Consider the following 25,211-nt stretch of genomic DNA (forward strand, 5'->3'; position numbering starts at 1 on the left):
TTTTCARGTGAAGATTTTCCCAATCACATTARCATAGTCAAAGAAAAGAATTAAAAMAAAGTAGGAAAGTTAAAATGATTCTTTTTTCCTAACTATGAAAATTTGGGAAATGAGTGTCATCACACAGGAGAAGATGAGAAAGCTGACTCATGATTTGCAAGTGCTGAAGGCCAGTGCTGCAGTTTCCTCAAACGTAATTTTAAAGAGAAGGAAAGAAAAACAGGACATATTTTCAAAGCTCAAGGGATTGCATAGAATCATTCAATTTTTAAAAAAAGTTTGGCAGGGTGTGCAGTAAACCGACTGCACACCTTAGTTTTAAATGTATAAGCAAATTACTCTTTTCTTGTCTTGAAATATGAAATGGAATTGAGTAAAGTGTGCTTTTTTATTATAAATGTATTATTTTGGACTCACAAGACAGACAATGTAACTTTTTATTTCTTCTTTTTTTTTTGTCAGGTGAGTGTAAGTGTGAGGACACATGGTCTGGATGCATAATGGGAGATATGGGGTAAGACATTTCACTGGAGGAAACTAATGTTTTTCATATGGTCAGATAAAGGAAAAGTGTGAAAATTTCTCTCTTTTGTGGTTACTTTTGATGACTCATTTTTCAGAAAGTAAGGTATTAGCTATATACCATACAGAGACACCTTCAAAGAAATGTGAGAATAAGTGAKTTAATGAGAAGGATATGTGAGGATTTTTGGTGAATGCTGATTTAATTGGCAAAGCGCAAGGTTCAACAGTCAAGCCAGGTTATTGCAGAGAAGCAGAAGCAGGTGTAGCTTCTTGCTTCTTTTCTCATACAAGTTTGCTGCTGAGTTGTGGGAACAAACAATGACACACCCTAATTCTTGAAATCCTGTAATCAAATTTCTGAGGTGTGTCTCATTTTGAGTGTTTTTGTTGAAATCTTTCATCTGTCTCTCATTTTTTATCTACCAGTTTTTGTGATATTGTTAGAAAAACTCATTGGAAGCCGAGTATGTTCATACCCATGTGTAGTATCACTGGAAAGATTTTAACCAAATGACTGGTTAATCAGCAAATTTTTGCTGCTGGGTGAAGTCTGATGCTTTCTAAAGTGTATTCAGATCTTAATGCTTTTTATTATAGGTCTGTCTTTTATCATGTGTATGAAGAAATTACATTGTAGTCTAGTTTTAGATACTGAATTACATTGTGATCTAGTTTTAGATATAGACAGTGCTCAGTTTTTAATTAATTTCAAATACATCCACAAATTTGCACAATAGCTTTGTGATCAGAAAAATTTGGAACAAAGAAGTATATCTCATTTGAATCTCTTTGAAAGTGTGTTTGTGCCCTTTTCACCCTGGTATACATGAAAACATACCTGGTAGGATTTTTACTGATTTTCAGTATGTTAAAAAGCCAGTCTGAGAAGCATTTTCAATCCTTACAAAAGTTAAACATTCTTATGTTAGGGTGTTTAAATTATTTATCTGAAGTTCAAACCTTTCAAATGGATGCACAAAAAAGCCTTGTATYTACTTAGCTTATTGCTGAACATTGGTGAAATCCACAACTGCTGTAGTGTTTAGACCAATTTCATGAGCCCTACAGATGGAAAAGACCAATTATGTTTCAGAAGCTATTCCTCCCAGCAATGGAGGATAGCACTTTGGCTAATATTTTTAAATCCAGTGGTGAGCAGATAGAGGAAAGCCCTTGAGACTCCAAAATCTCCTTGAAGCATAAGTACTTTCATGACTGTGGACTTGATTATAAAGATCACTGCAGTTGCCATGGGAAAAGTTATTTCCCTGTGGAAAGGATCCATGCAAAGATTCTCTGCATCATTTTGGTTTTAGGTGGGGCACTGTGTCTCAGGGGCACTCTGTGCTCAATTGAAATTTACTGAGTGGCACACACGACAGAGGGAAGCTGAAATGTTAGATGGTGTTTGTTAGAAGAATGCTTAAAATGGCATAACTCTGCAGTATAAAAAATTCTGTGGATCAGGAGAACCATTTCCTCTAAGAGAGAAACAAACTGGCTTTGTTTCCTATAGTTTGCATGCGAGGAAATAAATGTATTTCTGAGATCAGGCCTGGTAGTGGAACAAGTCACACTTGTGAGAACTACATACTGTAATCAGATTTGTGGTGTTTGGCATATAAAATCTTAGTGAAATGTTCTAGACCTCTCACTTGCTGTGAGCTCTGTGTCATTGCTGAAATGTCCTTGTTATTTACTGAAAGGATTTTCAAATTAGATGGACTTACAAACAGATAATTACTCTGATTTTGGAATAGTATGTTTTCAATATTTTTCTAAAATATAAAGTTTTGTTTCTACCATTTTGAAAAAAGAAAATACAGTGCAAAAAGCACCAGAGGAAGTAATCCTGTGACCTTTTTCTGTTAGGTACTATCTTCCAAGCAAGTTCTCTGAATGTGATATTGAAGAGTATCATGAATTTTTAAACAACGGAGGTGGAGCCTGCCTTTTCAATAAACCAACCAAAGTAAGCWTTACATTATTATTGAATATTATTTCTATTCTCTTGCTAATTTAGATGAAACCAAGAAAAATGAAAATTATGTTGAAAAAAACATCTGTAGTTTTGATAGTTCTGGTTCTTTCTAACTATTCTGGTAACATATGCGTGTAAGTAGATAACTTTAGTTCCTAGYAGTTTATAAATTATGTTTAAATAAATTTTTAATAAAATGGTTTCATGTCCAAAAGAGTATCCACAACCTTTGATCGAGAACYGTCCCTCATGGAATTTGTTCTGAATATTATAAATACAATACAATTTTGTATCATKTTATAGTATTATATTGTATTATATATTACAACTGAATGTATTTGCTGAGATTTCAAGTGTCTTGGTAAACTTTTGCACAGCTKGAATTCTAATTTGCATTGAATTAATGTCTTTTGGTACTGTTCTCTGGAAGCTGAAATGGGATTGTTTTTGTGTCCGTCTGTCCCAAGAGCTTCTTTAGCCTCTGCAGGGGGGGCAGTGCCCTACCACCAGACATTCAAGGGAGATAAATGCAAAGCAAGGCTAAAAAACTCCAGCCAAGATGCAAGGTCTGCAAAAAATGGAGGATTTGCAGCAGTGTTTTGGTATATTCCTGCTCCATTTACTGAAGCATGTGTTAAAATGTAAARCAAGTAGGATAATGGTCTTGCCTCTTTACTGTATATAATTAATGTTAACCTGTCTTAAATGGCTGTCTTTCTACAAGCAAAACAAGGGGCTAAGGCAAAAAGACAGTCCAGTGTGGAAAAAATACTTATCTGGTAGCTGAAATGGTCACAGATTTGAAAGAGAAGTCAATTCAGGAGTGATGCATGTTCCTTCTGTTGAGCCTGAGAAAAAGTGCATCTTCTGACAAACAGAGAATTTTAATAAATGTTAAAGGAGGGAAGAGAAAACATCAAATCTGGGCTAGCTGAGCCTGCTTATCTATTGAAGGTYTCTTTTCATGAGAGAGTATATTATCAAAAGTGGAGAGAAAGCAGTGTAATTCATCAATAAGGTGTGAAATTTCTTACTTAAAATGTACTTGAGTTTTAGAAGTTTGCTCTTTTCCATCTAATTAAAGATGGAGAGAAATATTGATAGATTTATTTGCTGAGTATATTGTTTATGKAGTGTAATATGTCTTACTTGGTTGTATTTTAGTAATTATGTTCRTTTACACATCTGTCACTTGGAAAAAAGACCCAATTACTCTCAATTTAGTTTGGCAGCATTCATGATGYTTTTTTGATGGCATGCAAAAATTTGAGTTGGATGTGAAAGCCTGGGTGATTTAGTTTCTTTTATGTATTGTGTTTTAGGTTGGTTTAAAAGTTTTGTCAATGGATGTCTGTCTAATTAACAAAGCTGTCAAAGATGTGTTTCATAGCGAGGTGAAACACAAACTTTCTTTTGCTTTTCAAGCATTATGAGATAAAGGAAAGCTGATGTGACAATGTGCAGTGTTTGGCAGTGCTCCACTGTTAGATCAGCTATAATCCCGAAAATTACATCARTGGCTGCTGGAGCAGATTGAACATATGCTCTTTGCAAATGAATGGATGAATAATATGACTTTGGGGAAAGGTTATCCAATTTGCTTTTAATGTTTGTTTTTTTTTCTTCAATTTCTTATTTAGCTGTCCCTGTGTTCTGCAGCAAATTGGCTCAATATTTTAAGGCAGAATGCTCTGTTACTGCCATATCTTTGTCTCTGTTGTGCAGCACACAGAGAGATATTGAAGAAGTTAAGATATCTGGAAAAATCCATAGGAAACAAGCAGTTTTAGAAAATCTTTAATAATTCTAAAAGCTTGGGCACATTTTATGTTAAATTCTACATATGCAYTGCATGCTGCAGTCAAATTTCCATTTCAATTGGGGGATCTATTAATAGCACGTCAGCCTGTGCCAGGCTGTGGTTTGTGGCACGGTGAAGTATGTGGGGGTGATGCTCCATCCTGTGGGCTCCTGACAGAAAGGCAGCAGCCAGAGAGAAATGCTCTACACCATGAACGATGTACTTGTGCAGATGGCTCATGAGTAGAGTGGGTTTAGGAATGGTACTAGTTTAATTGTAGAACTTGGAGGATGATCAGCAAAATTTTAGTTTGGTGGCACACTTAAATGCCTTCTCATTTATGTAATAAAAGCTATTATTAAGTTTTCTTTGTCCAAAGAAAAAGATTATTTTCTTTTAGAACAACTGCCTTTAAAAGTTTTAGGAAGACAGAAGAAATTATTCTGGAAAGAGCAGAATGTAAGTGCCCCTTGGAAGATGTTATAGCACACAAATATACAGATTCTGATATTTTAAGTAACAGTCCAGTGGGACAGGTGAATGGAAAGGGAGGAAGACTCACCAGCAATGCTTCCTGTGCACATCTGCCTGTGATACATACTTATTAAAAACTGCTCAAAGTTCCCAAGTGTGGTAGAGGAAGAGAGAAAGAAAAATCCAGCTGCAACAAAAACTGACAAAGAGAGCCAGCATCTTGCCTTCCCAAGCATTTCTGAGCCACATAAAATGACAACTTTTCATGGCAATTCCTTCTGAACTTACAGTGCARGCTTTAACCTTTCAGCCCTTGTCACTTGAACTCTAGAACAACAGCAATTGCAACCACTGTGAAGATAATGAAATTGTCATGTCTTTTTTTTCCTTTATTGTCACACCTTTTGTTTTTCCTTGTAACTTCTGCTCAAACTGAATTTACTGTAAAGCTGTCACCTATGCATGGAAGATACCATGTGACTTGGCTGTGCTGCTGAATTAATTTGCAGCACTGTTCATCCTCTGTACGCTTCAGTTGTGTTGTTTCAGTCTGTGTCTCCCTGAATCATGATACTGTTTTTCAGTTAATATATTTGGAGTGCTAGCTTAAAAACCACGTTGCACAGAGTAAATATGGCAATGATTCCYTTAGGAGAGACATGCCCTTTGATTTCTGAATTTCCATGCAGCTTCTGGATCCTCCAGAATGTGGCAATGGCTTTGTAGAAGATGGAGAAGAATGTGACTGTGGGACAATAGCGGTAAGTGCAATGTACTTTAAATTAGCAACTGGATTTGTCCAAGAGTTGGTGTACCCATTGATGCCATTAACAATTAATGGAGGAAGACAGTGTGAAGGGTGTGGGCCAAAGGATTCATAGGAATAGCTKCCTGTGCAGAATCAGGCCTTCAAAGACATTAAAGAAAGCGTTTTTCTAGATGGAAACACTGGTCAGTGCTAAAAGGTTAGTATTTAATGATTGCAGTATGAAATTAGAAAAATTATTTTCTATCCATCTTGCACAGGAAGCAGCAGTTTCATGCCCCACAATTACATACCTTTTTCTGCCTCCAGGTGCCTAAAACCTGGATAAAAATCTATTCAGGTAGCATGCTAAGATGAGAAGTAATAAGAGCCTGGGTTTCATGTGCTTTTCCTCTATATTCTGCTTGTGTATGTGTGTGTTCCTCAGGAGTGTGCCAACGAAGGAGGAGAGTGCTGCAATACCTGCACCCTGACCGCRGGCTCCCAGTGCAGCAATGGGCTCTGCTGTCGGAAGTGCCGGGTAAGGGCAGTGAGCTTCACTGCAGTACCTGGTGGSAATGCATCCAGGTGGCTGCAGCCACTACAGCACATGTGTTTTTCCTTGCAGACCTTGTGATTACTCTTCTGAATGCTTACCTTTTAAAACTGGCTGAAATCTGATTTTTCTGGGGCTATACTCTGTCGTTTAGGCTTGGCTTTTTGGGGCAGGGACTGTCATCCAATGCAGAGGTAAATGAAATCCTTCCAGTTTCTGACAAGTTTGAATCAGGTTGAAGTTCTATGAGATCTCATTAGACATCCTTGTTTAAATATTAGATAAATTAACCATATAGSTTTTGTTAGATGTCTTTGTTTTTTCACTGTTAGAGTGGTGAGGCACTGGAACTGKTTACCTAGAGAAGTTGTGGATGCCCCACCCTTGGAAGTGATCCAAGGCTTTGAGCAACCTGGTCCAGTGGAAGGTTTCCTGCCCATGTCAGGGGGTTGGAGCTAATGATCTTTACAGCCCCTCTCAACCCCAACCATTCTGTAATACTGTCATTCCCTGAATGTGCACATCCATATCCATGGATGYCACTCGCAAAGCCATATGTGTTGCTCTGGATTTGCCCCATGAGACTGAATGGGAAAATYGTATCACAGAGTGTCTGAGAGAAGGGTATAGTAAGAAACCCAAAAGCATAGCCAGCAGAATTACTCAGAAGGGTTCATCTGAAAGACACCTGACTTCAGTTTCAGTTTGGTCTGTCTGTGTCTCCTTATGTTTGGACTGAAATCCCATTGAGTAAAGGGAATCAAGCCCTATGTAAACTGTAAGGTATTCTTGATACATCAGTAAATAGTAAAAGGAGGTTTTACCAGATCGTGGCTGTAAGGGAGCCCTGCTAAATATGACCTGAAATAGTTGTTTGTGCTCATTTAGTAAATAAGATAATTAGTATTAATGTAATTACAACTATGGTGTACTATGTGTGATATTTTCCTCTGTGTGCAMATTTGAGGGTTTCATTTCCTTAGGAGGATCATTAGTAATAACTGTGGACCACATTCCTGAATTTGTGCTCATCCTAATGTTAAAAAAAGAAAAAGTACAGACTATGCTGGAACAGATCACATTTCCCTAAGCACATTCTTTTTTTAATGCAATAAAAAAAAAATTAGCAGATTGCCAGTGTGGGTGAATTTTGTTCAAAATATAGGCACCATATTAAACATTATCAGAACAAAACTAAGCATTTGTGTACCTTTTTTTTTTTTTTTTGCAAATGACAAAAGGGTTTATCTACTTACAGAGTGGCAGGGGTAAGTGAATGAACAGAAAACTAAGAATTTCACAGAACATATATCTCTAGGAGGTATTAATCAGGACAACTCAAAAGACTGTGTATACCAGTTCCCAAACTTGGGGTTACCTTCTCCTGTGATACCCTGCCTGAAAGCAGGAGTAAAGGAGGGATTACAAGCAATACATGGTGATTATACATCCCAGCATCCTTTTATGTCTCTGACAACATTCATATATCTTTGTTTGGATTTTTCCAGAGACAGGTAGAAAAAAGAAGTTGAAAGCTGAGAAAGTACCATAGTCTAGCTCTTCCACTGATACATGCCTGTTCACACAAGCTGTGGAGTTAGCAGTTGTCCCCCCAAAAAATGTATGCGCATGCAGATCAAAAAAAAAAAAATCACAGGGCTGCAAAATTAACTGGGTATCACAGTCTTAAGAAAACTTTTAGGAAAAATAAGGAGTCTATAATATGTCCACGACCAGAAACACTAACAATTGCCTCAAATGAAATGTCTTTCTGCTTCTCCAGGTCTTGAGGCACATAATTCTTTGGCCAAAATGTCTATATTAGGTCACTGGTACATTTTTCGTTGTTAAATATCCAGTTCTTTAGAAAATGGTGTCAAACTGTGCAGAATTCAGTACATTTATTAATAGTTCCTGTTCTGCAACAACAATGGGGGATTAAAATAACCAAAGTATTTATACATAGGGCTYTGCAGTGTTCTTCATCCCTAGAGAGAAGATTTGGATCACTCCTTCTATTTTGTAAAGAGGAATAAAATAGTCATAAAAAGGCACAGTGACCTGGTAGGATAATGCTGCAAGCCACTTCAGTGTTGGTGTGATAACCCCCAAGGGTCCTGTGTCCTGGGAGGGACTTCTTCTGTCTGCCCTGCAAATGATGCCCTTGGATGGGAATGCCTCAGAGAGTGCTACCAATTGCACCAGTAAACAGCTTGAGTGGTGCAGCATATACACCAGGGAAAGTCTTCCCACTTCAGTCAGTCCATGAATATTTCCCAATTTTTATTTTAGAAAAAACTATTAGGAAGCATTGCATTTAAGGCAAGATATGGAGAAACCAAGACGCTAATTTTCTGTGCTTTTTTTTTGCAGTTTGAACCTAAAGGAGTTTTGTGTCGAGAAGCAGTGAATGATTGTGATATTGCAGAAAACTGCACAGGAAATTCCAGCCAGGTGATTTTTGTGTCTTCTATCCATGAGACAAAAAACCCCACATGTAGTCTTGAAATTACTATGAATGTTACTATTTTGTATAGTATGGTGTATCAAAATTGTGTAAGATCAGTTGAAGCTAAAAAAACCAGAATGATACCGAAATCATTTTTCATATGACCTTTGTTGTATACTTTGCTTTCATGCTTGTCWAATCTATGATCTATTACTTATTTTCTCTTTCTATAGTGTTCTCCTAATATCCATAAAATGGATGGRTATTCATGTGATAACAGACAGGTAATTAGAACTTCAGTTTGTTTTACATTCTTTCTGCTGTTATAGATTGTTTTTATTGTTTTTATTTTAAGATCTTTGGAAGTAACTTGGGACAGTCCTGCTAACACTCATGAGTTTTGGGTGTTAGTCATGTTTTGAGTGAAAAGATGATAGGGTCACATATAAGCTGCCTCAATATAAAGCATGTGACAAACCTTTRTATTAAGGAAATACATCTTTTGGGAAATCATGTAATTTGAAATATTTTCTSTATTCTTTTCTTTCTTTCTAGGGTATTTGCTTTGGAGGAAGATGTAAAACCAGGGATCGGCAATGTAAATATATCTGGGGTGAAAGTGAGTGAATATTACTAATTTGGATATATTATATGTGGCTTGCAAGACTATCTTRGCTAATAAAAATTATGGATGAGACATATTGCGAGCCATTGAAAAAATCTAGAATTGTATGTCTCCCCCTGCTTCCCCCATAGTTTTGTGTTTCCGTTCTCTTTTCCAGCTCACCCTCTAGTGCTGGTTAGCTTACTGGTGTTTGTCCTGAAGTCTTAAACCACCTAGGGAGCCTATACTCATGATTATTAGTTTGTTTCGGGGTTTCTGGATATTGTTGACCAATGCACTCTTATCAATCTGAACAAATTTTAAAATGGTCCAYTGTTACCCATCATAAAGCTTTTAATTGAGAAAAACACTGTGCAGTTTCACGGGTCACTTGCAGATCACGGTGCTTCAGTTCTCAAATTGGGAAGCTCTGCTTGGTTTGATTGTGTATCCCTATTTCCTATGACATGGCTTTTCAAAGTCATTGTCATCACCTTAGAAGAGATTTGTTTCTGTTTGTAGAAGTGACGGCTGCTGACAGGTACTGCTATGAGAAGCTGAATATTGAGGGGACTGAGAAGGGAAACTGTGGAAGAGACAAGGACTCTTGGATACAGTGCAATAAACAGTAAGCTGATCCAYTGAGAAAGCTACTAGTATGAGGTTTCTTACCCCTGATTCAATTCTTTGGCTGGAGTGAAGAGGCACAAAAAGCCTCTATACAGATCAGACTTCTGGCCTCCTTCTGCAGACCTTTGAGCAATAAATCCTGGAGGGAGCAGGGTSACAAGAGGAGATGAGCTCTGACAAGAGAGCACCATCTGAGCTTGGGAGAGCTTGGACCAAGAGTGGTCCTGGTACTCTTGGCGAGGCTTAGCAGTGCAGAGGAGAGCGGCCTGTGGTTTCACATCCTGGTGTTCTGTTTACTTTTTGTGCTGTGCCATTGCATTGCTAAGTTGCGTTMACTTTTCATGATAATGCAACTTTCAAAGTGTATTCTTGCAAGTTGCTGCCTAAACAATTTGTTTTACCTTCTGCATATGCACAGTTGATTATTTCTGCCTATTTCTAAACCTTTCACCAGTTCTTATCAAATTGTTTTTTTCAGATTTCTCCATTCTGTCAATGACATTAGATTTCTAGTTTGGCCTACAGGTGAACTAATGTGCTTCCCTGCCTTTTTATGCACGTTTGTTAACCTTACTTCTGTCATTACAAATTCATAAGTAAAAATATTCAGTAATATGGGAGGTGTCAGACCCTACTATTCTGTCAGTGCAGAAGTCTCCACACATGAGTAGCAAAGTCCCTTCAGTAGCTGAATTCAACTTGGTGTCTATAGTTCCCTTACATATGTGTCCTATGAGAGTATAATTAATACCAGTATCTATTATTGCTCCTCTGTGGACCAGTTACTGTATCTTAATAGATCATTAAATCAATTTGATGTGGTTTGTTTTTGACAGCTCCCTGCTTGTTATTACTCAGGACATTTTTGATAGTGCATTATAAAAATGGAGTTTTCCCAATCTCAGTTCCAAGGAGAATAATTTTCTTGGGAAACAGCATTATTTATGGGAGTTATTGTCAGTGGGAGAAAAGCAAAGAATAACAATAGGTTACCAAGCAAGTGAAGAAAACCACATATTTTTGATTGTCTATTTTCATTGAATTTTATTTTTTATGAGTTTATTCTTTCAATGCAGGGATGTGCTTTGTGGATATCTTCTGTGCTCCAATATATCCAGTGTGCCCAGACTTGGAGAACTTGATGGTGAAATCACAACATCAATCTTGCACTATGGAAGAGCCTACAATTGCAGGTAATTGCAAATCCTGAAAACGGAACAATCAATATCCATCTTGCATAGAAAAGCAGCTTTGTCATTCCTAAGTGGAGAAAAMCTGTTCCCATTAMTTTCTTTTCCTRTTAACACATAACCATTATTTCAGTTCAGCCTTTGTTAAGCTTCAGAAAATTAGCTGCCTATAGGGAGTGTGGCTCTTTTGCAATCCACTCTGTACAATAGTTAATTTTGCATGTGGAGGTGCAATGCTTTTCTCAGGCCCTGTGATTTTATATTCTTTAATATTTGCAAAGTGCTTCAAAGCAACTACAATACTTAGACATATGCCTACATGGCTGAAGTTAACCGGCAGGCTAATTTGTTGCGATATTTTAGATTAATTCTAATTACAGGTGTTGTGTATTTTCATAGCTTTGCACAGCCGTAAGATGAAATGAAGTCCTAAACAAGTTAACTTAGAGTTTTGTCTAACTTTATCTGTTTCACAGRAAGAGTGGTCTTTGTTTTCACCATTACATTTGTTTGATGCAGCTACACTGTTTTGGTTTGTTTGTGCTAGGCCCTGTGAGATCACTGAGCCAATACTTGGCCTTAGCTGTTCCTGGGCCCKGTGTAACAGAGATAAAGGCAGCAGCTCAGAGCCCATTTTCTCAATCAGTCCCATCTAAGCACAGCCCAAGTGTCCAAGGTCCTCTTGTCTGTCTTGCAGTGGTGGCCACGTGAAGCTGGACGAGGACACGGACCTGGGCTACGTGGAGAACGGGACGCCGTGCGGGCCGGACATGGTGTGCCTGGACCACCGCTGCCTCCCCGCCGAGGCCTTCAACTTCAGCACCTGCCCGGGCACCAGCGACGGCCACATTTGTTCAGGACATGGAGTATGTTCTTGCACTCTTTAATGCTTTTTAGTGCTTTTGCTGAGCMCCTGGCCTTGTGTAATGTGCTAGCTAGGCCTTTCAGAAAGCCAGCTGTGTGCCTCTAGAAGCCATAATACTAGAGAAGCTCTTGAAAAGGAAAAGGGAAGGAGGCACATCCAGTCAAGGCATCTTAAACAATGAGTCATAGTTAGTATGTATTAGTTTTACACAAGTTTTATCAGTGTTTTTGCTATCACTTTTGCCAACYTGATTGATAATTCCTCATGTACTGGAGAATAAATACAAAGGTTTTATGAACTGAGAGACTTGGGTCTCTGTTCRTCCAGAGACCTGTTCTTTTTAATTCCCTCTTTATTGCATAAACAGCAAGAAGATTCGTGAACTTGTTGATGAAGTTAGATTTTGTTGGCTGAGAGTTCTTTATTCTGGAAAAAGCGGGCAGTGAGCTGGCTCTTGGCTAGTGGCAGTTTCTCTGCTCGGTGTGCAGTCCATGGCTTTGCTGTGGCCCTGGCAGGTCCCCTTGTCCCCTCACACCGTTTGACACAATGTCCAGACCCTATGATTGAGCTAAGATCAAAGGAGGTGTTCTCTCATGTCTTTTGTCTTGTACACTGCATTAAAACTTCCTTTTTTACTGAAAATCATGCACATCATCAGATTTTGAAAAAAGAAAAAAGTCATTAACATCAGTCTGCCAAAGAAATTACAAATTACTAAATATAGATTGCATTAAAATATGTAATACCTATTTATATCTGAAATACCTATTTCTGTAAAAATRCAATAGCAAATTTAACTCATTTAAATCCAATAAATAAATTTAAAAWTGCTATATATTAAAAAAATATTTTGCTAAATTTTGTGAGCAAAATCAGGGCTTTATCACTGTACCTATACTTTAGCTATTAATTACGGGAATGGATTAATAACCTGATTTTTTTCTGAGCTCCACTTTTGACTGCAGGTTTGTAGCAATGAAATAAAATGTGTCTGTGACCGATTCTGGGGAGGAGATGACTGCAGTTCTCACATCAAAGATGATCTATTTTTTGATAAAAATGCCATCAATAGAGGTATGTTGTCATAATTTTTACCAACAATGGAAWAAGCTTGGATTTGAGAAAAGTTCATTAAGTGAAACTAGGTCTYCTACTCTTTCAGTTAGTACATAACATTCTGCAGGATCAGTTCCCCTCTTCCTCTCACAGCAGAAGCACTCAATGTCTATAAATGAGGCCTCAGACAGTGCACCTTTGTAAACTGGTGATTACCTTGCTTGCCCCAATCATCTCAGTGGCATATTGATAGATTAGGACAAGCAAAAAGTCACTGGGACATTCCATATCTGGATGAAAAGGTAATGCTACCCACATGAATGTTTTTTATTTGTAGTGTAAATTTTTATTATATGGCCAATGTACAGCATGTTGGCACACAAATTCTTGGCTTTTACATTTTTTGAGTGAAAAATTTTATTCAGCTCTAGTCTTGCATACAGAAGAAAGATATATTTTGGAAAAATGGGCTTGTGAATGCTTGTCATTAGAAATCCTTGTGGGGTGGGGGAACATCTTCCAGAATGTCTTGTTTGATTCATTTATTCAGCTATGGAAAGGATTTGAGTAAAACAAGTAGCCACTTTTAGTCCAGGATAAGCATGTACTTGCTAGGGCAAATTGTAAGGATGTAATCTACAGCAGTTTAATATTGATAATGTTGTACTGACATACCTGGCACAGGTTTCCCATGTAACAAGTGTTCAGTTAAGGGAAGCAGACACAGAGGTCAAAGCTTGATTAACAAGTGATTGTTTTATTTCCATGCTGTGCTTCAAGCGTGTAGATCACTGGTTTCGGTCGATCAGCCTAGTGAGAGTTGTTCAAGTTGTTTTTTGAAAGRTGTTGCATGTGTATTTTTCTCCTAAAACCATRTATATTTTTCCTCTTTCTTATATTTCCAGGTGTTGTTAGCACAAATATAATAATAGGGGCTATTGCTGGCACCATTTTAGTGTTGGCTCTCGTTTTAGGAATAACTGGTTGGGGTTACAAGTAAGTAAATTTTGCTCTTYTTATTACAGTTTAAAAATATGTGTATTTCATCAGATAGCTGATTGTGTTATGAAAAGAATAATTCAAAAAACCTAAAAAAATCCAAATTCTACAGTATTTATACAGTAACATTTTTATTGTATTAATGTTTTTCAAGCAATTCTAACATTTGTGTGTGGTTGTAGAGAGCTTGATCCAAATTTGAAATTTATTTCTCATTTAGTAATTTCTTTTCTCTTTTTTGAGATGATCAGAATATGATTTTACTGTGTGTGACAAAGGAAATGCCACAATATGATCTGTTTAAATTATAAATGTTTCCTCATGATGAAGTAAATATAGCAAGATTAGCCTTCAGTCAGTCAGCAAAGCATTTAACCATAGGCTTCCTTAAATAGATTATTATATTTAGTCAGCTTAACCTGAAAATAATTCAGGCACATTTTTTCGTAGGAAAGAACTGCAATTTGCAAATAAGGCTCAAGTTGTCTCCTGGTGTAGAGCTGTCACTGCTCACTGAGAGGCAAAATGGATTATATTAGCCTGATTGGTCTTCTTCAGTACTACTTCTTTTGTGAATTTCTTATAAAAACAGTGGCATTTATGTTCTTTGCTTGTAGTAAAAAAGATTCGAGGTACTGACTTTATCATCTGTCTCTTGAAGTCATTTATTCCCAGGTCCTTGGTGTGCTTGGAGGGCAGGGCAGGCTCAGCTGCAGGCAGTACTGGTTTGCTAGAGTGAGGTAGGCTGAGAGCAGCTCAGAAATRTGTAAGGAAAGAAGCATTTGGAAGAAAACATGAAGATTAGGATAGGAGAAAGGTAGGTTATGGTATCATGCTATATCACCCTCAGCTTCTGGCAGTATCTGAAAATGTGGACTTCTATTTAGAGTAAAACTCTGAAAGTTAAGGGCTTATTTTGAGATCATGTCTAGCCAGTGGGATTAGTTTTTGGAGATTCAAGACAAGAGTGCACCTTTCACTAGTAGCTTCACAGGGTGTAGGCTTAAAGCCATCGTGAACTGCACCTTGCACTCAGCACTGACTTTAGCCATCAACACCAATATACATTTCTTGTTTATTCTGATTTAGTATATTTGCAAGTATGCTTATTTCACAATTGATTTTRTAGAAATATTTTGAGAAAAAATTTCATTTTGTACATGGTGCTTTTAATTTTACATTTTTTTATCTTATTGACCATATATACCTGCATACTAAAAACTCATTCTTCTTCCTTTTTTTCTGTTTTTATGGAAAGAAACTACAGAAGTCAGAGGTATGTGATGAAAGTAATGGAATGTATCTTAGATGTCTCTGAAAACAGCTTTTCTTCTCTCTTGCTCATTTACATGCTGTAAAGAAAATATTATGATTGATTATCATATTTTAAATAATATATGAAATCAGTATTCTATAAATGCATTGCTTGAAATCCTGATTTCACTGGACTCAGTAGCAAAAACAATGTTTTTTATACTTCTGCAATAGATTATTTTATTTAGGAAAACAGGAGAATATTTCCAATAAGGGAGACTGAAAATGGGCTATTAGAGTGTTTTTGGGAGGCTAAGAACTGAATAATTAATATTAACATGATGTTCAGGAGCCTTTTGAGACAAATTAATTCCTGGAGCTTCTTTGCAGTTAAAAATATAATGCAGTTAAATTGCTGTGTGGACGAAGAGTCCTTTCTTTCCTGTCGCCCTGTTTGATTGATTCATACCTAAAGCACAGTACTGGCTTCAGCACAGGGCTGACCTTTCACCATTTCAAGTTTGTGGCCAAAAAGAAACCATGTTCCTGATGGCTTGTGTTTGGCTCCTGGAAGACTACCTCCCTTTGATCAGGCATCTGCCTGGCAGATGGGTCTTGTGGGAAGGAGTTGGCTCCTTCCTCTCCCATTCCCCCACAGATAAGAGGATTTCTCGAATTCCCCTGTTTTCTGCCTGCATCGTTGCCTTCTGGTCCAAGCTGCTGCTTTGTTTGTTGCTGCTACCCGTTGTGCTTGTTCTCCATTTCCCCTTGTGTAGCGCTTTCTCTGCCAGGCTCAAAATACTTGTGAGAAGCAGAAAAGCACTGCCAAGTGCTGGTTGTGTGCTACAAGGTCAGACAGGCCTCAGGTACAGTAACAGGAAAAAGGCAATGCTGTCAAAGTCAAGCCTTATGCAGAGATTGGTGGGCAGGGAATGGCACCCAGCGCAAGGAAGGCAGAATTGGAGGGTTTGGTGCTGCTTAGTGGAAAGTGGTGTATCTGTAGGTGCAAACTAACGTGGCCATAAAGTCATTCTACTGTGAATGTTTCAGTACTGGCTGAGGCCAGAGCAGGAAAAACCTTGAAACAGAGAGCACCCCGTGTATGTTTGCATTGGAATATTAGAGGATTTAACTTCTTCAGGTATCTTCATCTCCAGAAATTACTTTTTGGCCAGAGAACTGTGAGTGTGCAGCTGGTCTGCAGCTGTGTCTGAGAGCATAGGCGGAGTGGAAACCAGCATAAGCTGAGGCTTCTGAAGGTAATGGAGAACTCTATCATTTCAAAGATGATGGAGATATTTAGTAACTAAGTCACCTTCAAGAAAACGAAGGTCTGTAGGCTGACTTCTAAATAGTATAATTTGGATAAGTACAAGGAGGGCTTCACAAATGGAAAACTAGACGTCTACCAGATTGTCTAGACTGTCCCTTTAAAAAAAAAAAAAAGAAATGTTTATGGTTATTCCTCAAATAACAATGAAAACAAGCCATTATGATATTTTTGAGCATGACATAAGGATGATACTTGGTACTAATAAGCAATGGAAACAAGTAAACTGAAAGTGGTAAGAAAGCCAATTAGCAAGGATTCTGCCAGCTGGGAGAGTGTGGCTTTAAAAGGCACAGCTACATGGGAGAAGTTATTTCTGATGGAGCAGCAAGAGAGCAGTTTGCRAGAGGAACCCTGGGGAGCAGTGCTGCTCACAGTGAGCCAACTCTAAACACACCCATGTACCAGCTGAGGAATGGGGATAAGAACTTGGGAGGTGCTAGAACATGGGGTGTGAAAGTACTGCATTGCACTAATGATTTATATGCCATAAGTTGTATACTTTATTACTTCAGAAGCATTAGAAATTCAGACATGGAATGAAGAGGTCCCAGTTCAGATCTGTAGCTGGACACAATCTGCATATGAATCAACCTGATAAATGTGCATCATTAYAGGGGCAGACTGAAGCAAAAATGCCTTGGAGAGTGCAGGGTTGAACAAATACTAATGCTGATATTATGAAATAGTCAGTTGTCAAAGTAACTACTTATGCTTGGGAGGATTGTTAAACCTGGTGGAACTACAACTGGAATATTTGCATGGCAGGTTTTTTTCTGCTGGTGATGAAGTCACCGTCTGCTAAAACTTTGCAAAACTTGATTAGGACTTTCTAATGCACAGTTTTATGCACCATAACTGAGCCTCTAGTTCTGGAAAAGGATAAACTATGACATTACTTTCGTGTGTATTGGCAGATTGAGTCTACTGCTTTGGTAATCAGGAGTAACTGAGAATCTCTGATACTGGCATTAGTTCCCTTGCAAAATAAATYAGTTTAAAAAACTGGAGGTTTTTATCCTCCTGAGGTTTAAATAAATCAACAGGTTGTTATTCTTGAATTCAATCATGATCACAAAAGTTAAATGGAAAGCATCTACCTCTGAAGGAAAAAAGCCTTCCCTTTTACTGAACTCTTTTTTGATGCAGGCATGTGTTCAGCTCAGGCTCAGTGCTGGTGCTGCACCTGAGGGTGCTTTTTCARCCAGCTTGATGAGCCCTTTGAAATAATCTGGACTGGTTATCCAGTGTCTCAAGAATCACRAACTGCTAATTTTGAAAATTGTGATCAAAGTTCACCAGTAAAATGTTCCTTGTTTTCCCTTTCCAAAACCACATAATCCACTTTTCTGCGCATAACAGAAGCGTGTGGGAGTTTTCTCTCAGATGGTTGAATTATTTATTAATAGCCTTGCTGTGTGTGGTTAACAGGTTTTCTCAAGGATTTCTATCCTTACCTCTTTCTTTTAAACTAATGTTCATGCATGTTTGTGTGCGTGCTAGTTCCTGTCATGTTTTCTGACTCTACAATGTTTATTATACTTTAGACAAATACCCCAGGGAGATTATGTAAAAAAGCCGGGAGAGGCCGACTCTTTTTATAGCGACATGCCTCCTGGAGTCAGCACAAACTCTGCATCTAGTTCTAAGAAGAGGTCTGCTTTTCTGTCGCATTTTCAGATTTCTACCTGTTCCATCACCCATTATTCCATTAGTCAGAACATTTCATTGTTTTGCAGCAGGTTTGACTCTTTCTTCTTTCTTTGTGGAATGTTTGRAATAGCATCCTTTTTGCTTTGATTACTGATGGTTCTCATATGTCCTGATCTACTAATTATTATGATTAGGCCAGAATAAAAAAGTTTCACATTGTAAACCAATCTTTGTTTAATCAAATTTTCATAATCTCTCTTCTTGAGAATTGATTTCAAGTAGACTGCAATAATTATTGCTGGCCAAGAAACAATTAAATAAAACCCCAACAACTTTTGTAATCATGGTCATGTAATCAAAGAAAAGGAACATTGTCTTGCTTCAACAATAGTTGAAAAATGTTCAATATAAATGTTATTTTTATATCTTTATTTGTCAGTGTTATTAATTCAGTGTTATTAATTCTGCTGTCTCCTGTTAAAGATGATAGTGATTGCATTTTTATTCCACTTACTAGGCTAGTATACTAAATGGTCRCCAAAAGTTTTCTTAGAAAATAATTCTACAGAGACTTTCTGTAGTTTTCTGCTTGCTGTCATTAGATTAGAGACAATTAGATTTTGCCCTTGATCAGATTTCACTAATTCCGTTATTGTTCCAGTTGCCTAAAAAAATCCAACATTTTTAAAGAGAAGATTCACTAAAGAGCATTGAGAGCCATTTGTAATTGCTAAGTTCGTGATTCTCACTGTTTCTCTGCAGTTAGAGATTCTTTAGATGAAAATCTCCTGCTAGCACTGCAAAACAATTTATGAGAAGCACTGTGTCCTAGGAGGGATTGGCAGTCGTGAACTGCTTCRCAGGAAAACTGCAATTCTCAACTCTTGTCTCACTAAGCAGCCTGCAACTATGCAGTTGATGAAGCCATTTTCTTTGCTGTTATTTCAATGAAAGTAAAAAGAAACGTATGAAAGGGGCACATATGAAGTCATTTGTTATTTTGCTATAGCAACCTGATCTTATATGCAACTTCATTCAGTTTGTTGTAGTGAATATGTTATTAGGAAAAATCCAGTAGTGATTACTTAATGATTTAAATTTTTTTAGTTCAGCTTTTTAGATGTGTGGGTTGTTTTTTTTTCAGGAAGCAAGCATTAATCTTAAATGATGCACTGTTTGTGTTGTAAATTTTTTTAAATATAGATAAAACTTTGAAAAAAGTCTTGGGAAAGCAAGTTTTCATACCTTTGTGTATCAGGTTTAAATAATAGTTAAAAAAGTTATTTTTAAATGACTGTAATTTAATGTGTTACTTATTTCATTCAGTATCTGTGTTTCTTTTCATACTTCATTTATTTCATATGTCTCTCTTTATTATTTGTTCCAAAAAGCTAATGGTTTCTAAGGTCTGTCTGTACTAGAGAGTTTTGTTGTTCCCCACCACCAGTTCAGGTATGTTGTGCCACTGTCAAGTCTGGAACAGTAAGTCTGACAAATATTCCATTGACATTGTGATACAGCAGACATAGTCCTTCCATTTTAATTCCCAGAGTGCTACTTCCTACCTTCCAAGCTGGTTTTGATTTGCTCTGTGTGCCGGTATGGATGGCATCTCTTGGGAGATGTTAGAGTGACTGGGCCCACAGCTGCCTGGGCTTCTCCATGCTGGAAAGCACTATCAAATATTAGTTGGTAATCAGAGGATGTTCAAGGATTAAGAAATAACTTTATGATAACTCTTGCTGTTATGAAATAGCAAACACCAAAACCAGTATATACCMAAACCAGTATATAAGACATTCCTGAACCTGAAAGAGATCTTGAGGAGGAGGAAATGTTTAAAAATCTGTCAGTGGATCTGTTGTTTCTCAGACCTTTCATGAAGTGATTAAGTTTGAATTAATGAAACCCTGGGCTTACTTCTATGTGGCTGTGGTTAGCCTGATYTTCTGGAAACTGAAGAGCATCTCTCAGATGCCTGTTGGCCAAGGAAAGCAGAGACTTGAAAATGCGAGTATTCAGACTGAAAAACTGCAAAAATAGTTCCTTTAAGCAAGACTTTTGTAATAAGYAATCTATCTATTACGAATTTTTCAACTTCCTCTTCTCTTTTGGAAATAATTGTAGATCTTGCAGCAAACAGTTGAGCAGCAGCTCTAGTTCGACAAGAAGCAGCCTGTTGCAAAACCCCACATATTGGACATCACCACATACATCTCGGGCTCTTAGAGGGAATTCAAGAGGATAAAAGCTTCTGTTTGCACCAAGAACCTAGATAGAAAGACTGTTTCTGGTTTTGAGTTAGGCATTAGAAGTATATGCTGCAGCAATTGGCTGATAAAATATAAAAGCTCAAAATTAGCAAGAATGAAGCAGTTAGCTCTCCCCTGGCACTGCCAGCTCCGGGTGGGAGGATGCTCGTCACAAACTCCTGGGYCCCTGAGATGGTAGCAGTGTGGTGAGGGAAGCTCTCCAGGCTTTCCTGCAGCAGCACAAGGAGGGASTGGGCAGCCTGCAGGCGGGATGTGCTTGACTGGGAGTTGAAAAAGCTCTGAAATGAGCACAGTTGTAAGAGCATTTTTCATCTAGGAACTGAGGCAGAGCTGCAGATCCAAAGGAAATCTGGTGTGCGTCGGTTTTTGTGAATTCCACAGCAAAGTGAGAAAGCAGTGCTGATGCCTGGCTCTTGAGCGTGGGCACACGGAACTGCTGCAAGGCACAACTGCAGGGTTTAATCAGAAATCTTGGATGCTCTGCTAGTGCAGACAGACCTTAGGCTGTGTTTTGTCACTGGCCTCGGGAATGTGACCGAACCGCTGAGCTAACATTGATGAGTGAGACAATACCCTTAACAATAACCGCATCTGAGCCCTCCTATTCCAGGTCAAATGGATTATCTCATTCCTGGAGTGAAAGGATCCCAGACACAAAACATATTTCAGACATTTGTGAAAATGGGAGGCCTAGGAGTAATTCTTGGCAAGGTAAGTGTGAACCACTGTGCTGGCCACGGTGGAAACCAGCCTCTGGATCATTGCTGCTCTGCTGAAAGTTTAGCTGATCTTAGGACAGCAGCATGGCTCCTTAAAATTGTGCTAATTGTTATTAATTTGGAATTAGGATTTAGCAGCACCCTACATAAGTGCCTTTTTTGCACAGTGCTTTGTCATGAAGAAATTACATTTAATTTCTCCCTCCAGTGTGAGCTAACATGAGAGAGTCTATTCACTCTTGCCAGCTTCTGTGATTTTATCAGGCCGTGTTTAGTGTTTTTCTTGAAGTGTAGTGATTTTGTCAAATAACAGCTGAAATTAAGGGTTTTTTTRCTCTGCACAGCTGCAGCAAAAAGTAGAGAAAGGTAACCTAAGTGTCTGAGGTAAATCAAGAGGAACAGACCTGTGAGATTTAAATGGTTGAAGTTAATGAGGTAGCAACTCTTTTGCTATGGATGCAAAAAGAATATACAGTTTGGCATGGGGCGCAGGTGAGTTTCAAGTTGTTTTACTGTCTTTGTCCTTTGATTTCTTTCAGGTAATATAGGAGGAAACAGAAAGAAAGTCAGAGGCAAAAGATTTAGGCCACGGTCTAATTCAACTGAGTAAGTCTGAATTTAAAAAAGCAAAGCCAAAAAGTAGAGTTTTCATATTTATGTTTTGTAGGTGGAAATTAAGAGTATTAAAAAGTAGACAGCTTCATTTTTGCTCTGTGGCCCATTCTGATTGCTGACTGATAATCTGGTAAATGGTTTGGCTAATGTATTTCAACCTCTTTTTATGTATTCTTTAAAAATTAACTATCAATTTTCTTTTTTATGTAGGCTTCCTCACAGTCGTTCCCATAGCAATTCCCAAAGATGGTGGCAGCCTGCACCATCACTGCAGGCTTTTGTCTACAGTAAACTGCCATTGCTGAGTGTATCCTGGTTCAATACTGAGTTACTGATAACCTGTTTCCTACCTTTTTCCTCACCTTGGGTTGGGCCATTGCAGAGTTAGGATTTGTACCTCTGCATACCTTCCTGGAGTTTTTAGGAGAGGTATCTGTCTGCTTTGAGAATACCTKGAAGTTTGCCATTGTAAGCCTGAAACAACCAGTCTTGAGTAAGGCCTGCAGTAAAAGGGTAATTAAAATCTCTACCACATGACTGATCCCATACTTTTCCAGTATGGCTTAGAGTTGCTGGCTTATTGGTTTACTGGTTACATTTCCTGTAGAGCCCATGTGTGCAGTGCTCCCCACACAGAAAGAACCCTCTTTATGTACTTAAGCCTGTTGGGTCAGGCCCCCCTTGTGAATGAATGGTGAATGGCTGGAAACCTCTGGGCTTGTCAAAAGCGCTGGCCTGCTCTTTACAGCACTTATGCCACACGGGAATGGCTCCTTCTTTGACCATGGTGGCAATGACAGTGCCCTTCCCCATATTGTGACTAATAACTTTGCACCTTGATGGGCAAATGGGCTTGATACCAACCCTGCTGGAAGCTAATAATGCTAACTGCTCTCTGGGCCCCACTTCCTTTGGTTTGGGGATTTTGAGCTGGTTCTGAAACTTTTCTTTCACCTGCAGTGCACTGTCTCGAGGTGAGTAGGCTCAGAAGGGGTTCATAGAGAAAACCCTATGTTACCAGTTACAGAAATAATACCTCGATGCACATTGCAATTACAACATTGCATGGTCAAAATGGCATCATGGAACCAGAAATTTTAGCCCTTGGAGGAGTTTATCTCAAGAGTCTCTATGCTCTTTGTCCTGATAAACTCTTACTGGAATGTTATTTTGCTGGTTTTCTTTTCTCCTTGCATGAGATAGTTTGATAAAATCAAAATTAATCTGGTCAAACTGCCAAGAACACAAATGAGATTTGCTCAGAGAACTTTGGAGCACTAAATTAGTGGGCAGACAGAGATAATGTGAGTTGGAAATCTTTTTCACTGTATATTTGTATCTCTTTTAAAGGTGCCTCTGAATTTCCACCTGATTCTCTGCATTCTTGCTGCTTGTTGCGGTGGTCTTTCAACCCAGCAGCAGCCCTGATGCTACAGGGATGAGGCTTGTACTTCCCAAGGGCCGTGCAGCAACCTTTCGGGGATGAAGCACAGTGTGTGTGTTCCTGGGAGGCAGGATAATGTTGCAGGATAATCAGGATTTCTCCTGATCTTGTCTGTCCTGGACTGCACAGCCCTGAACGGGTCTGAATCTCCTTGATAGTCCTGTCAGYAGCTGGAGAGGGAGCTGCCACTGAATGATCCACATGCTGTGTCAATTCAGTGGGGAATGGAGAGAATTGCTGAGGGCTATTAGAGGACAATTATCTCTCTGGTTACAGGGACAGCTTGCTTTGCAAGGAGAGAAAATTGACTGAGAATGATCTGTGACCAGCAGATTACTCAAACTGTRACCAGCATTTACTCATTTAGAACAAAAAAAAAACCCAATATCAGCTGCTTTGAAGATGCTGCAGAATACATGGAGGCTTTTCCCAGACCAATTTACCTGTCTGCCTTCCCTGGGAAATACAGAATATTGAAATCTGTCCTGAAGCAGTACTTGGAAAGTCCACCCATGTGGCCCCAGGAGTCCAATAAAGCATACTTGTTGAGATGGAATAAAAAGGATAAAAGTTGGTCTCCTGTAATTAGCAGAGTGTAGTTAACCATTAGAATATTGGGTTTATTGATGCCATACCTTGTGCAGAAATCAATTTTTTTTTTAAGCAGGAGCACACTAGTGTAGTTGCCTACAAAAATGCTTGTTGTATGCATGAGTCTACCATAAACTGCACATGTTGTGCACAGGGTTTTTCTTTATACAGCCAAGCATCAAATAGACTTGTGCCATTAATCATTTAAGCAAAATTTCTTGAGGACTGAGCAAGGCTCGAAGTCTGCAGCCTTCACGAGAAGCACTGACAGGGAGTTGCCAACACTTTGGGCAGCTCCTGAAAAAAGTCCTGCTCATGCCTTTGCATGACCCTTGGACCTAACATAAATGAACAAGTAGAGCATAGAGCTCTAAGGAGGCTGCTAAAGATATATTCGGACATTTTTAACTGTTTTTGTATGTTTTAAAAGAAAATTAATACTCTTTACTAGAGGCAAATGGTCCATTGCACATAGAAGGAATGCCAACAGGCCAAATGCTTTTTCAGAAACATGGTGAAATGGCCTGATAACTAGTTCTTTATTAAAATCAATTACAGTTATTCAGGAATGATGGAGTGTTCTGAAAAAGTTGACAGTTTTATTGGGAGCTTGTGTTAAAACAGGTCCCAGGAACAGATAGCAATTCAGACCTTTGTTAATTTGCATTGCTGTTCCTATAAGTAAATATCTTCCTCATTGTTATTACTGATACGAACGTCTTTGGTTTAGACTTTCTATTATATATTGTCTTTTTGCAGCCGGGTAACCCATGCATCTGAGCCTGGGCTTTCTCTCGCCCACCAAACCCCTGCCCAAGGCATAAGCCCCGGGGGTTCCGACCACCCCCAAACAGGGAGTCGGGATCACAGGTCAGTCTCACCCACCCCTGCATTCTGGGCTGCCATTGTATCCCGTGAAAAGTCCCTTCCCTAGTATACGATAGTTTCACTGTGGCAAAACACCGTGATTGCTTGGAGGTGCTCCTGCTGATGCAGCGCTAGCTACCCTTCCTCCTCGCCAGCCTGAGGAGTACGAGTACTCTTGAGCCCAGGTCTTTTGCCTTGTTGCATGTTGCGCTACGAGCCAAATYGAGCTGTTGGTCTAGCTCTAGGTTTATGTGCAAGGACACCTTGTTTTAATGCAGAATTTCTGACTCAAAGGAAATGCRCAATCTGGCCGTTACTAATGAACATGTGGCCAGAAAGATCAGCCGGAGAGATTTCCAATGGTGTCATGTAGTGGTCTGCTGTAACTTGAGTTTAAGTTTTCTGTAACAGATGGATTGAGGTGGTGAATGATGGTCTGTGATACACCCAGACCCAGGAAACCCTGCAACAACTGCATGCTTTGGTACTATATTATTGTTTTTTAATACAGGAAGCCAGATTGGGAGTGTTTCATGGTTACCAAAAGACCCTTTCAAATGAAAAAACTGCAAGTCAAAAGTATTGCAGCA

General features: G+C 38.6%; 1 protein-coding gene across 3 annotated transcripts in view; it reads left to right on the top strand.

The window, feature by feature from the left end:
• Positions 1-25,211, top strand: part of ADAM22 (ADAM metallopeptidase domain 22) — a 53,672-nt gene that overhangs the window by 17,322 nt on the left and 11,139 nt on the right. For 2 of the 3 annotated variants that reach the window (XM_057381126.1, XM_057381125.1), the window contains exons 10-25: positions 463-514; positions 2,398-2,497; positions 5,471-5,542; positions 5,975-6,067; positions 8,456-8,536; positions 8,765-8,815; positions 9,087-9,150; positions 9,658-9,763; positions 10,842-10,958; positions 11,653-11,821; positions 12,786-12,894; positions 13,782-13,872; positions 15,134-15,151; positions 18,007-18,201; positions 20,996-21,096; positions 21,644-21,710. In XM_057381126.1, the coding sequence (XP_057237109.1) occupies positions 463-514; positions 2,398-2,497; positions 5,471-5,542; positions 5,975-6,067; positions 8,456-8,536; positions 8,765-8,815; positions 9,087-9,150; positions 9,658-9,763; positions 10,842-10,958; positions 11,653-11,821; positions 12,786-12,894; positions 13,782-13,872; positions 15,134-15,151; positions 18,007-18,201; positions 20,996-21,096; positions 21,644-21,710 (1,486 nt within the window). Of the gene's footprint in view, positions 1-462; positions 515-2,397; positions 2,498-5,470; positions 5,543-5,974; positions 6,068-8,455; positions 8,537-8,764; positions 8,816-9,086; positions 9,151-9,657; positions 9,764-10,841; positions 10,959-11,652; positions 11,822-12,785; positions 12,895-13,781; positions 13,873-15,133; positions 15,152-18,006; positions 18,202-20,995; positions 21,097-21,643; positions 21,715-25,211 lie in introns of those variants that run through there. The other variant, XM_057381128.1, reaches the window with a different exon arrangement.

This window comes from Malurus melanocephalus, unplaced genomic scaffold (assembly GCF_030028575.1).
Source record: "Malurus melanocephalus ecotype Western Australia unplaced genomic scaffold, MMel_1.1 scaffold_492, whole genome shotgun sequence".
Classification (NCBI taxonomy): Eukaryota; Metazoa; Chordata; class Aves; order Passeriformes; family Maluridae; genus Malurus; species Malurus melanocephalus.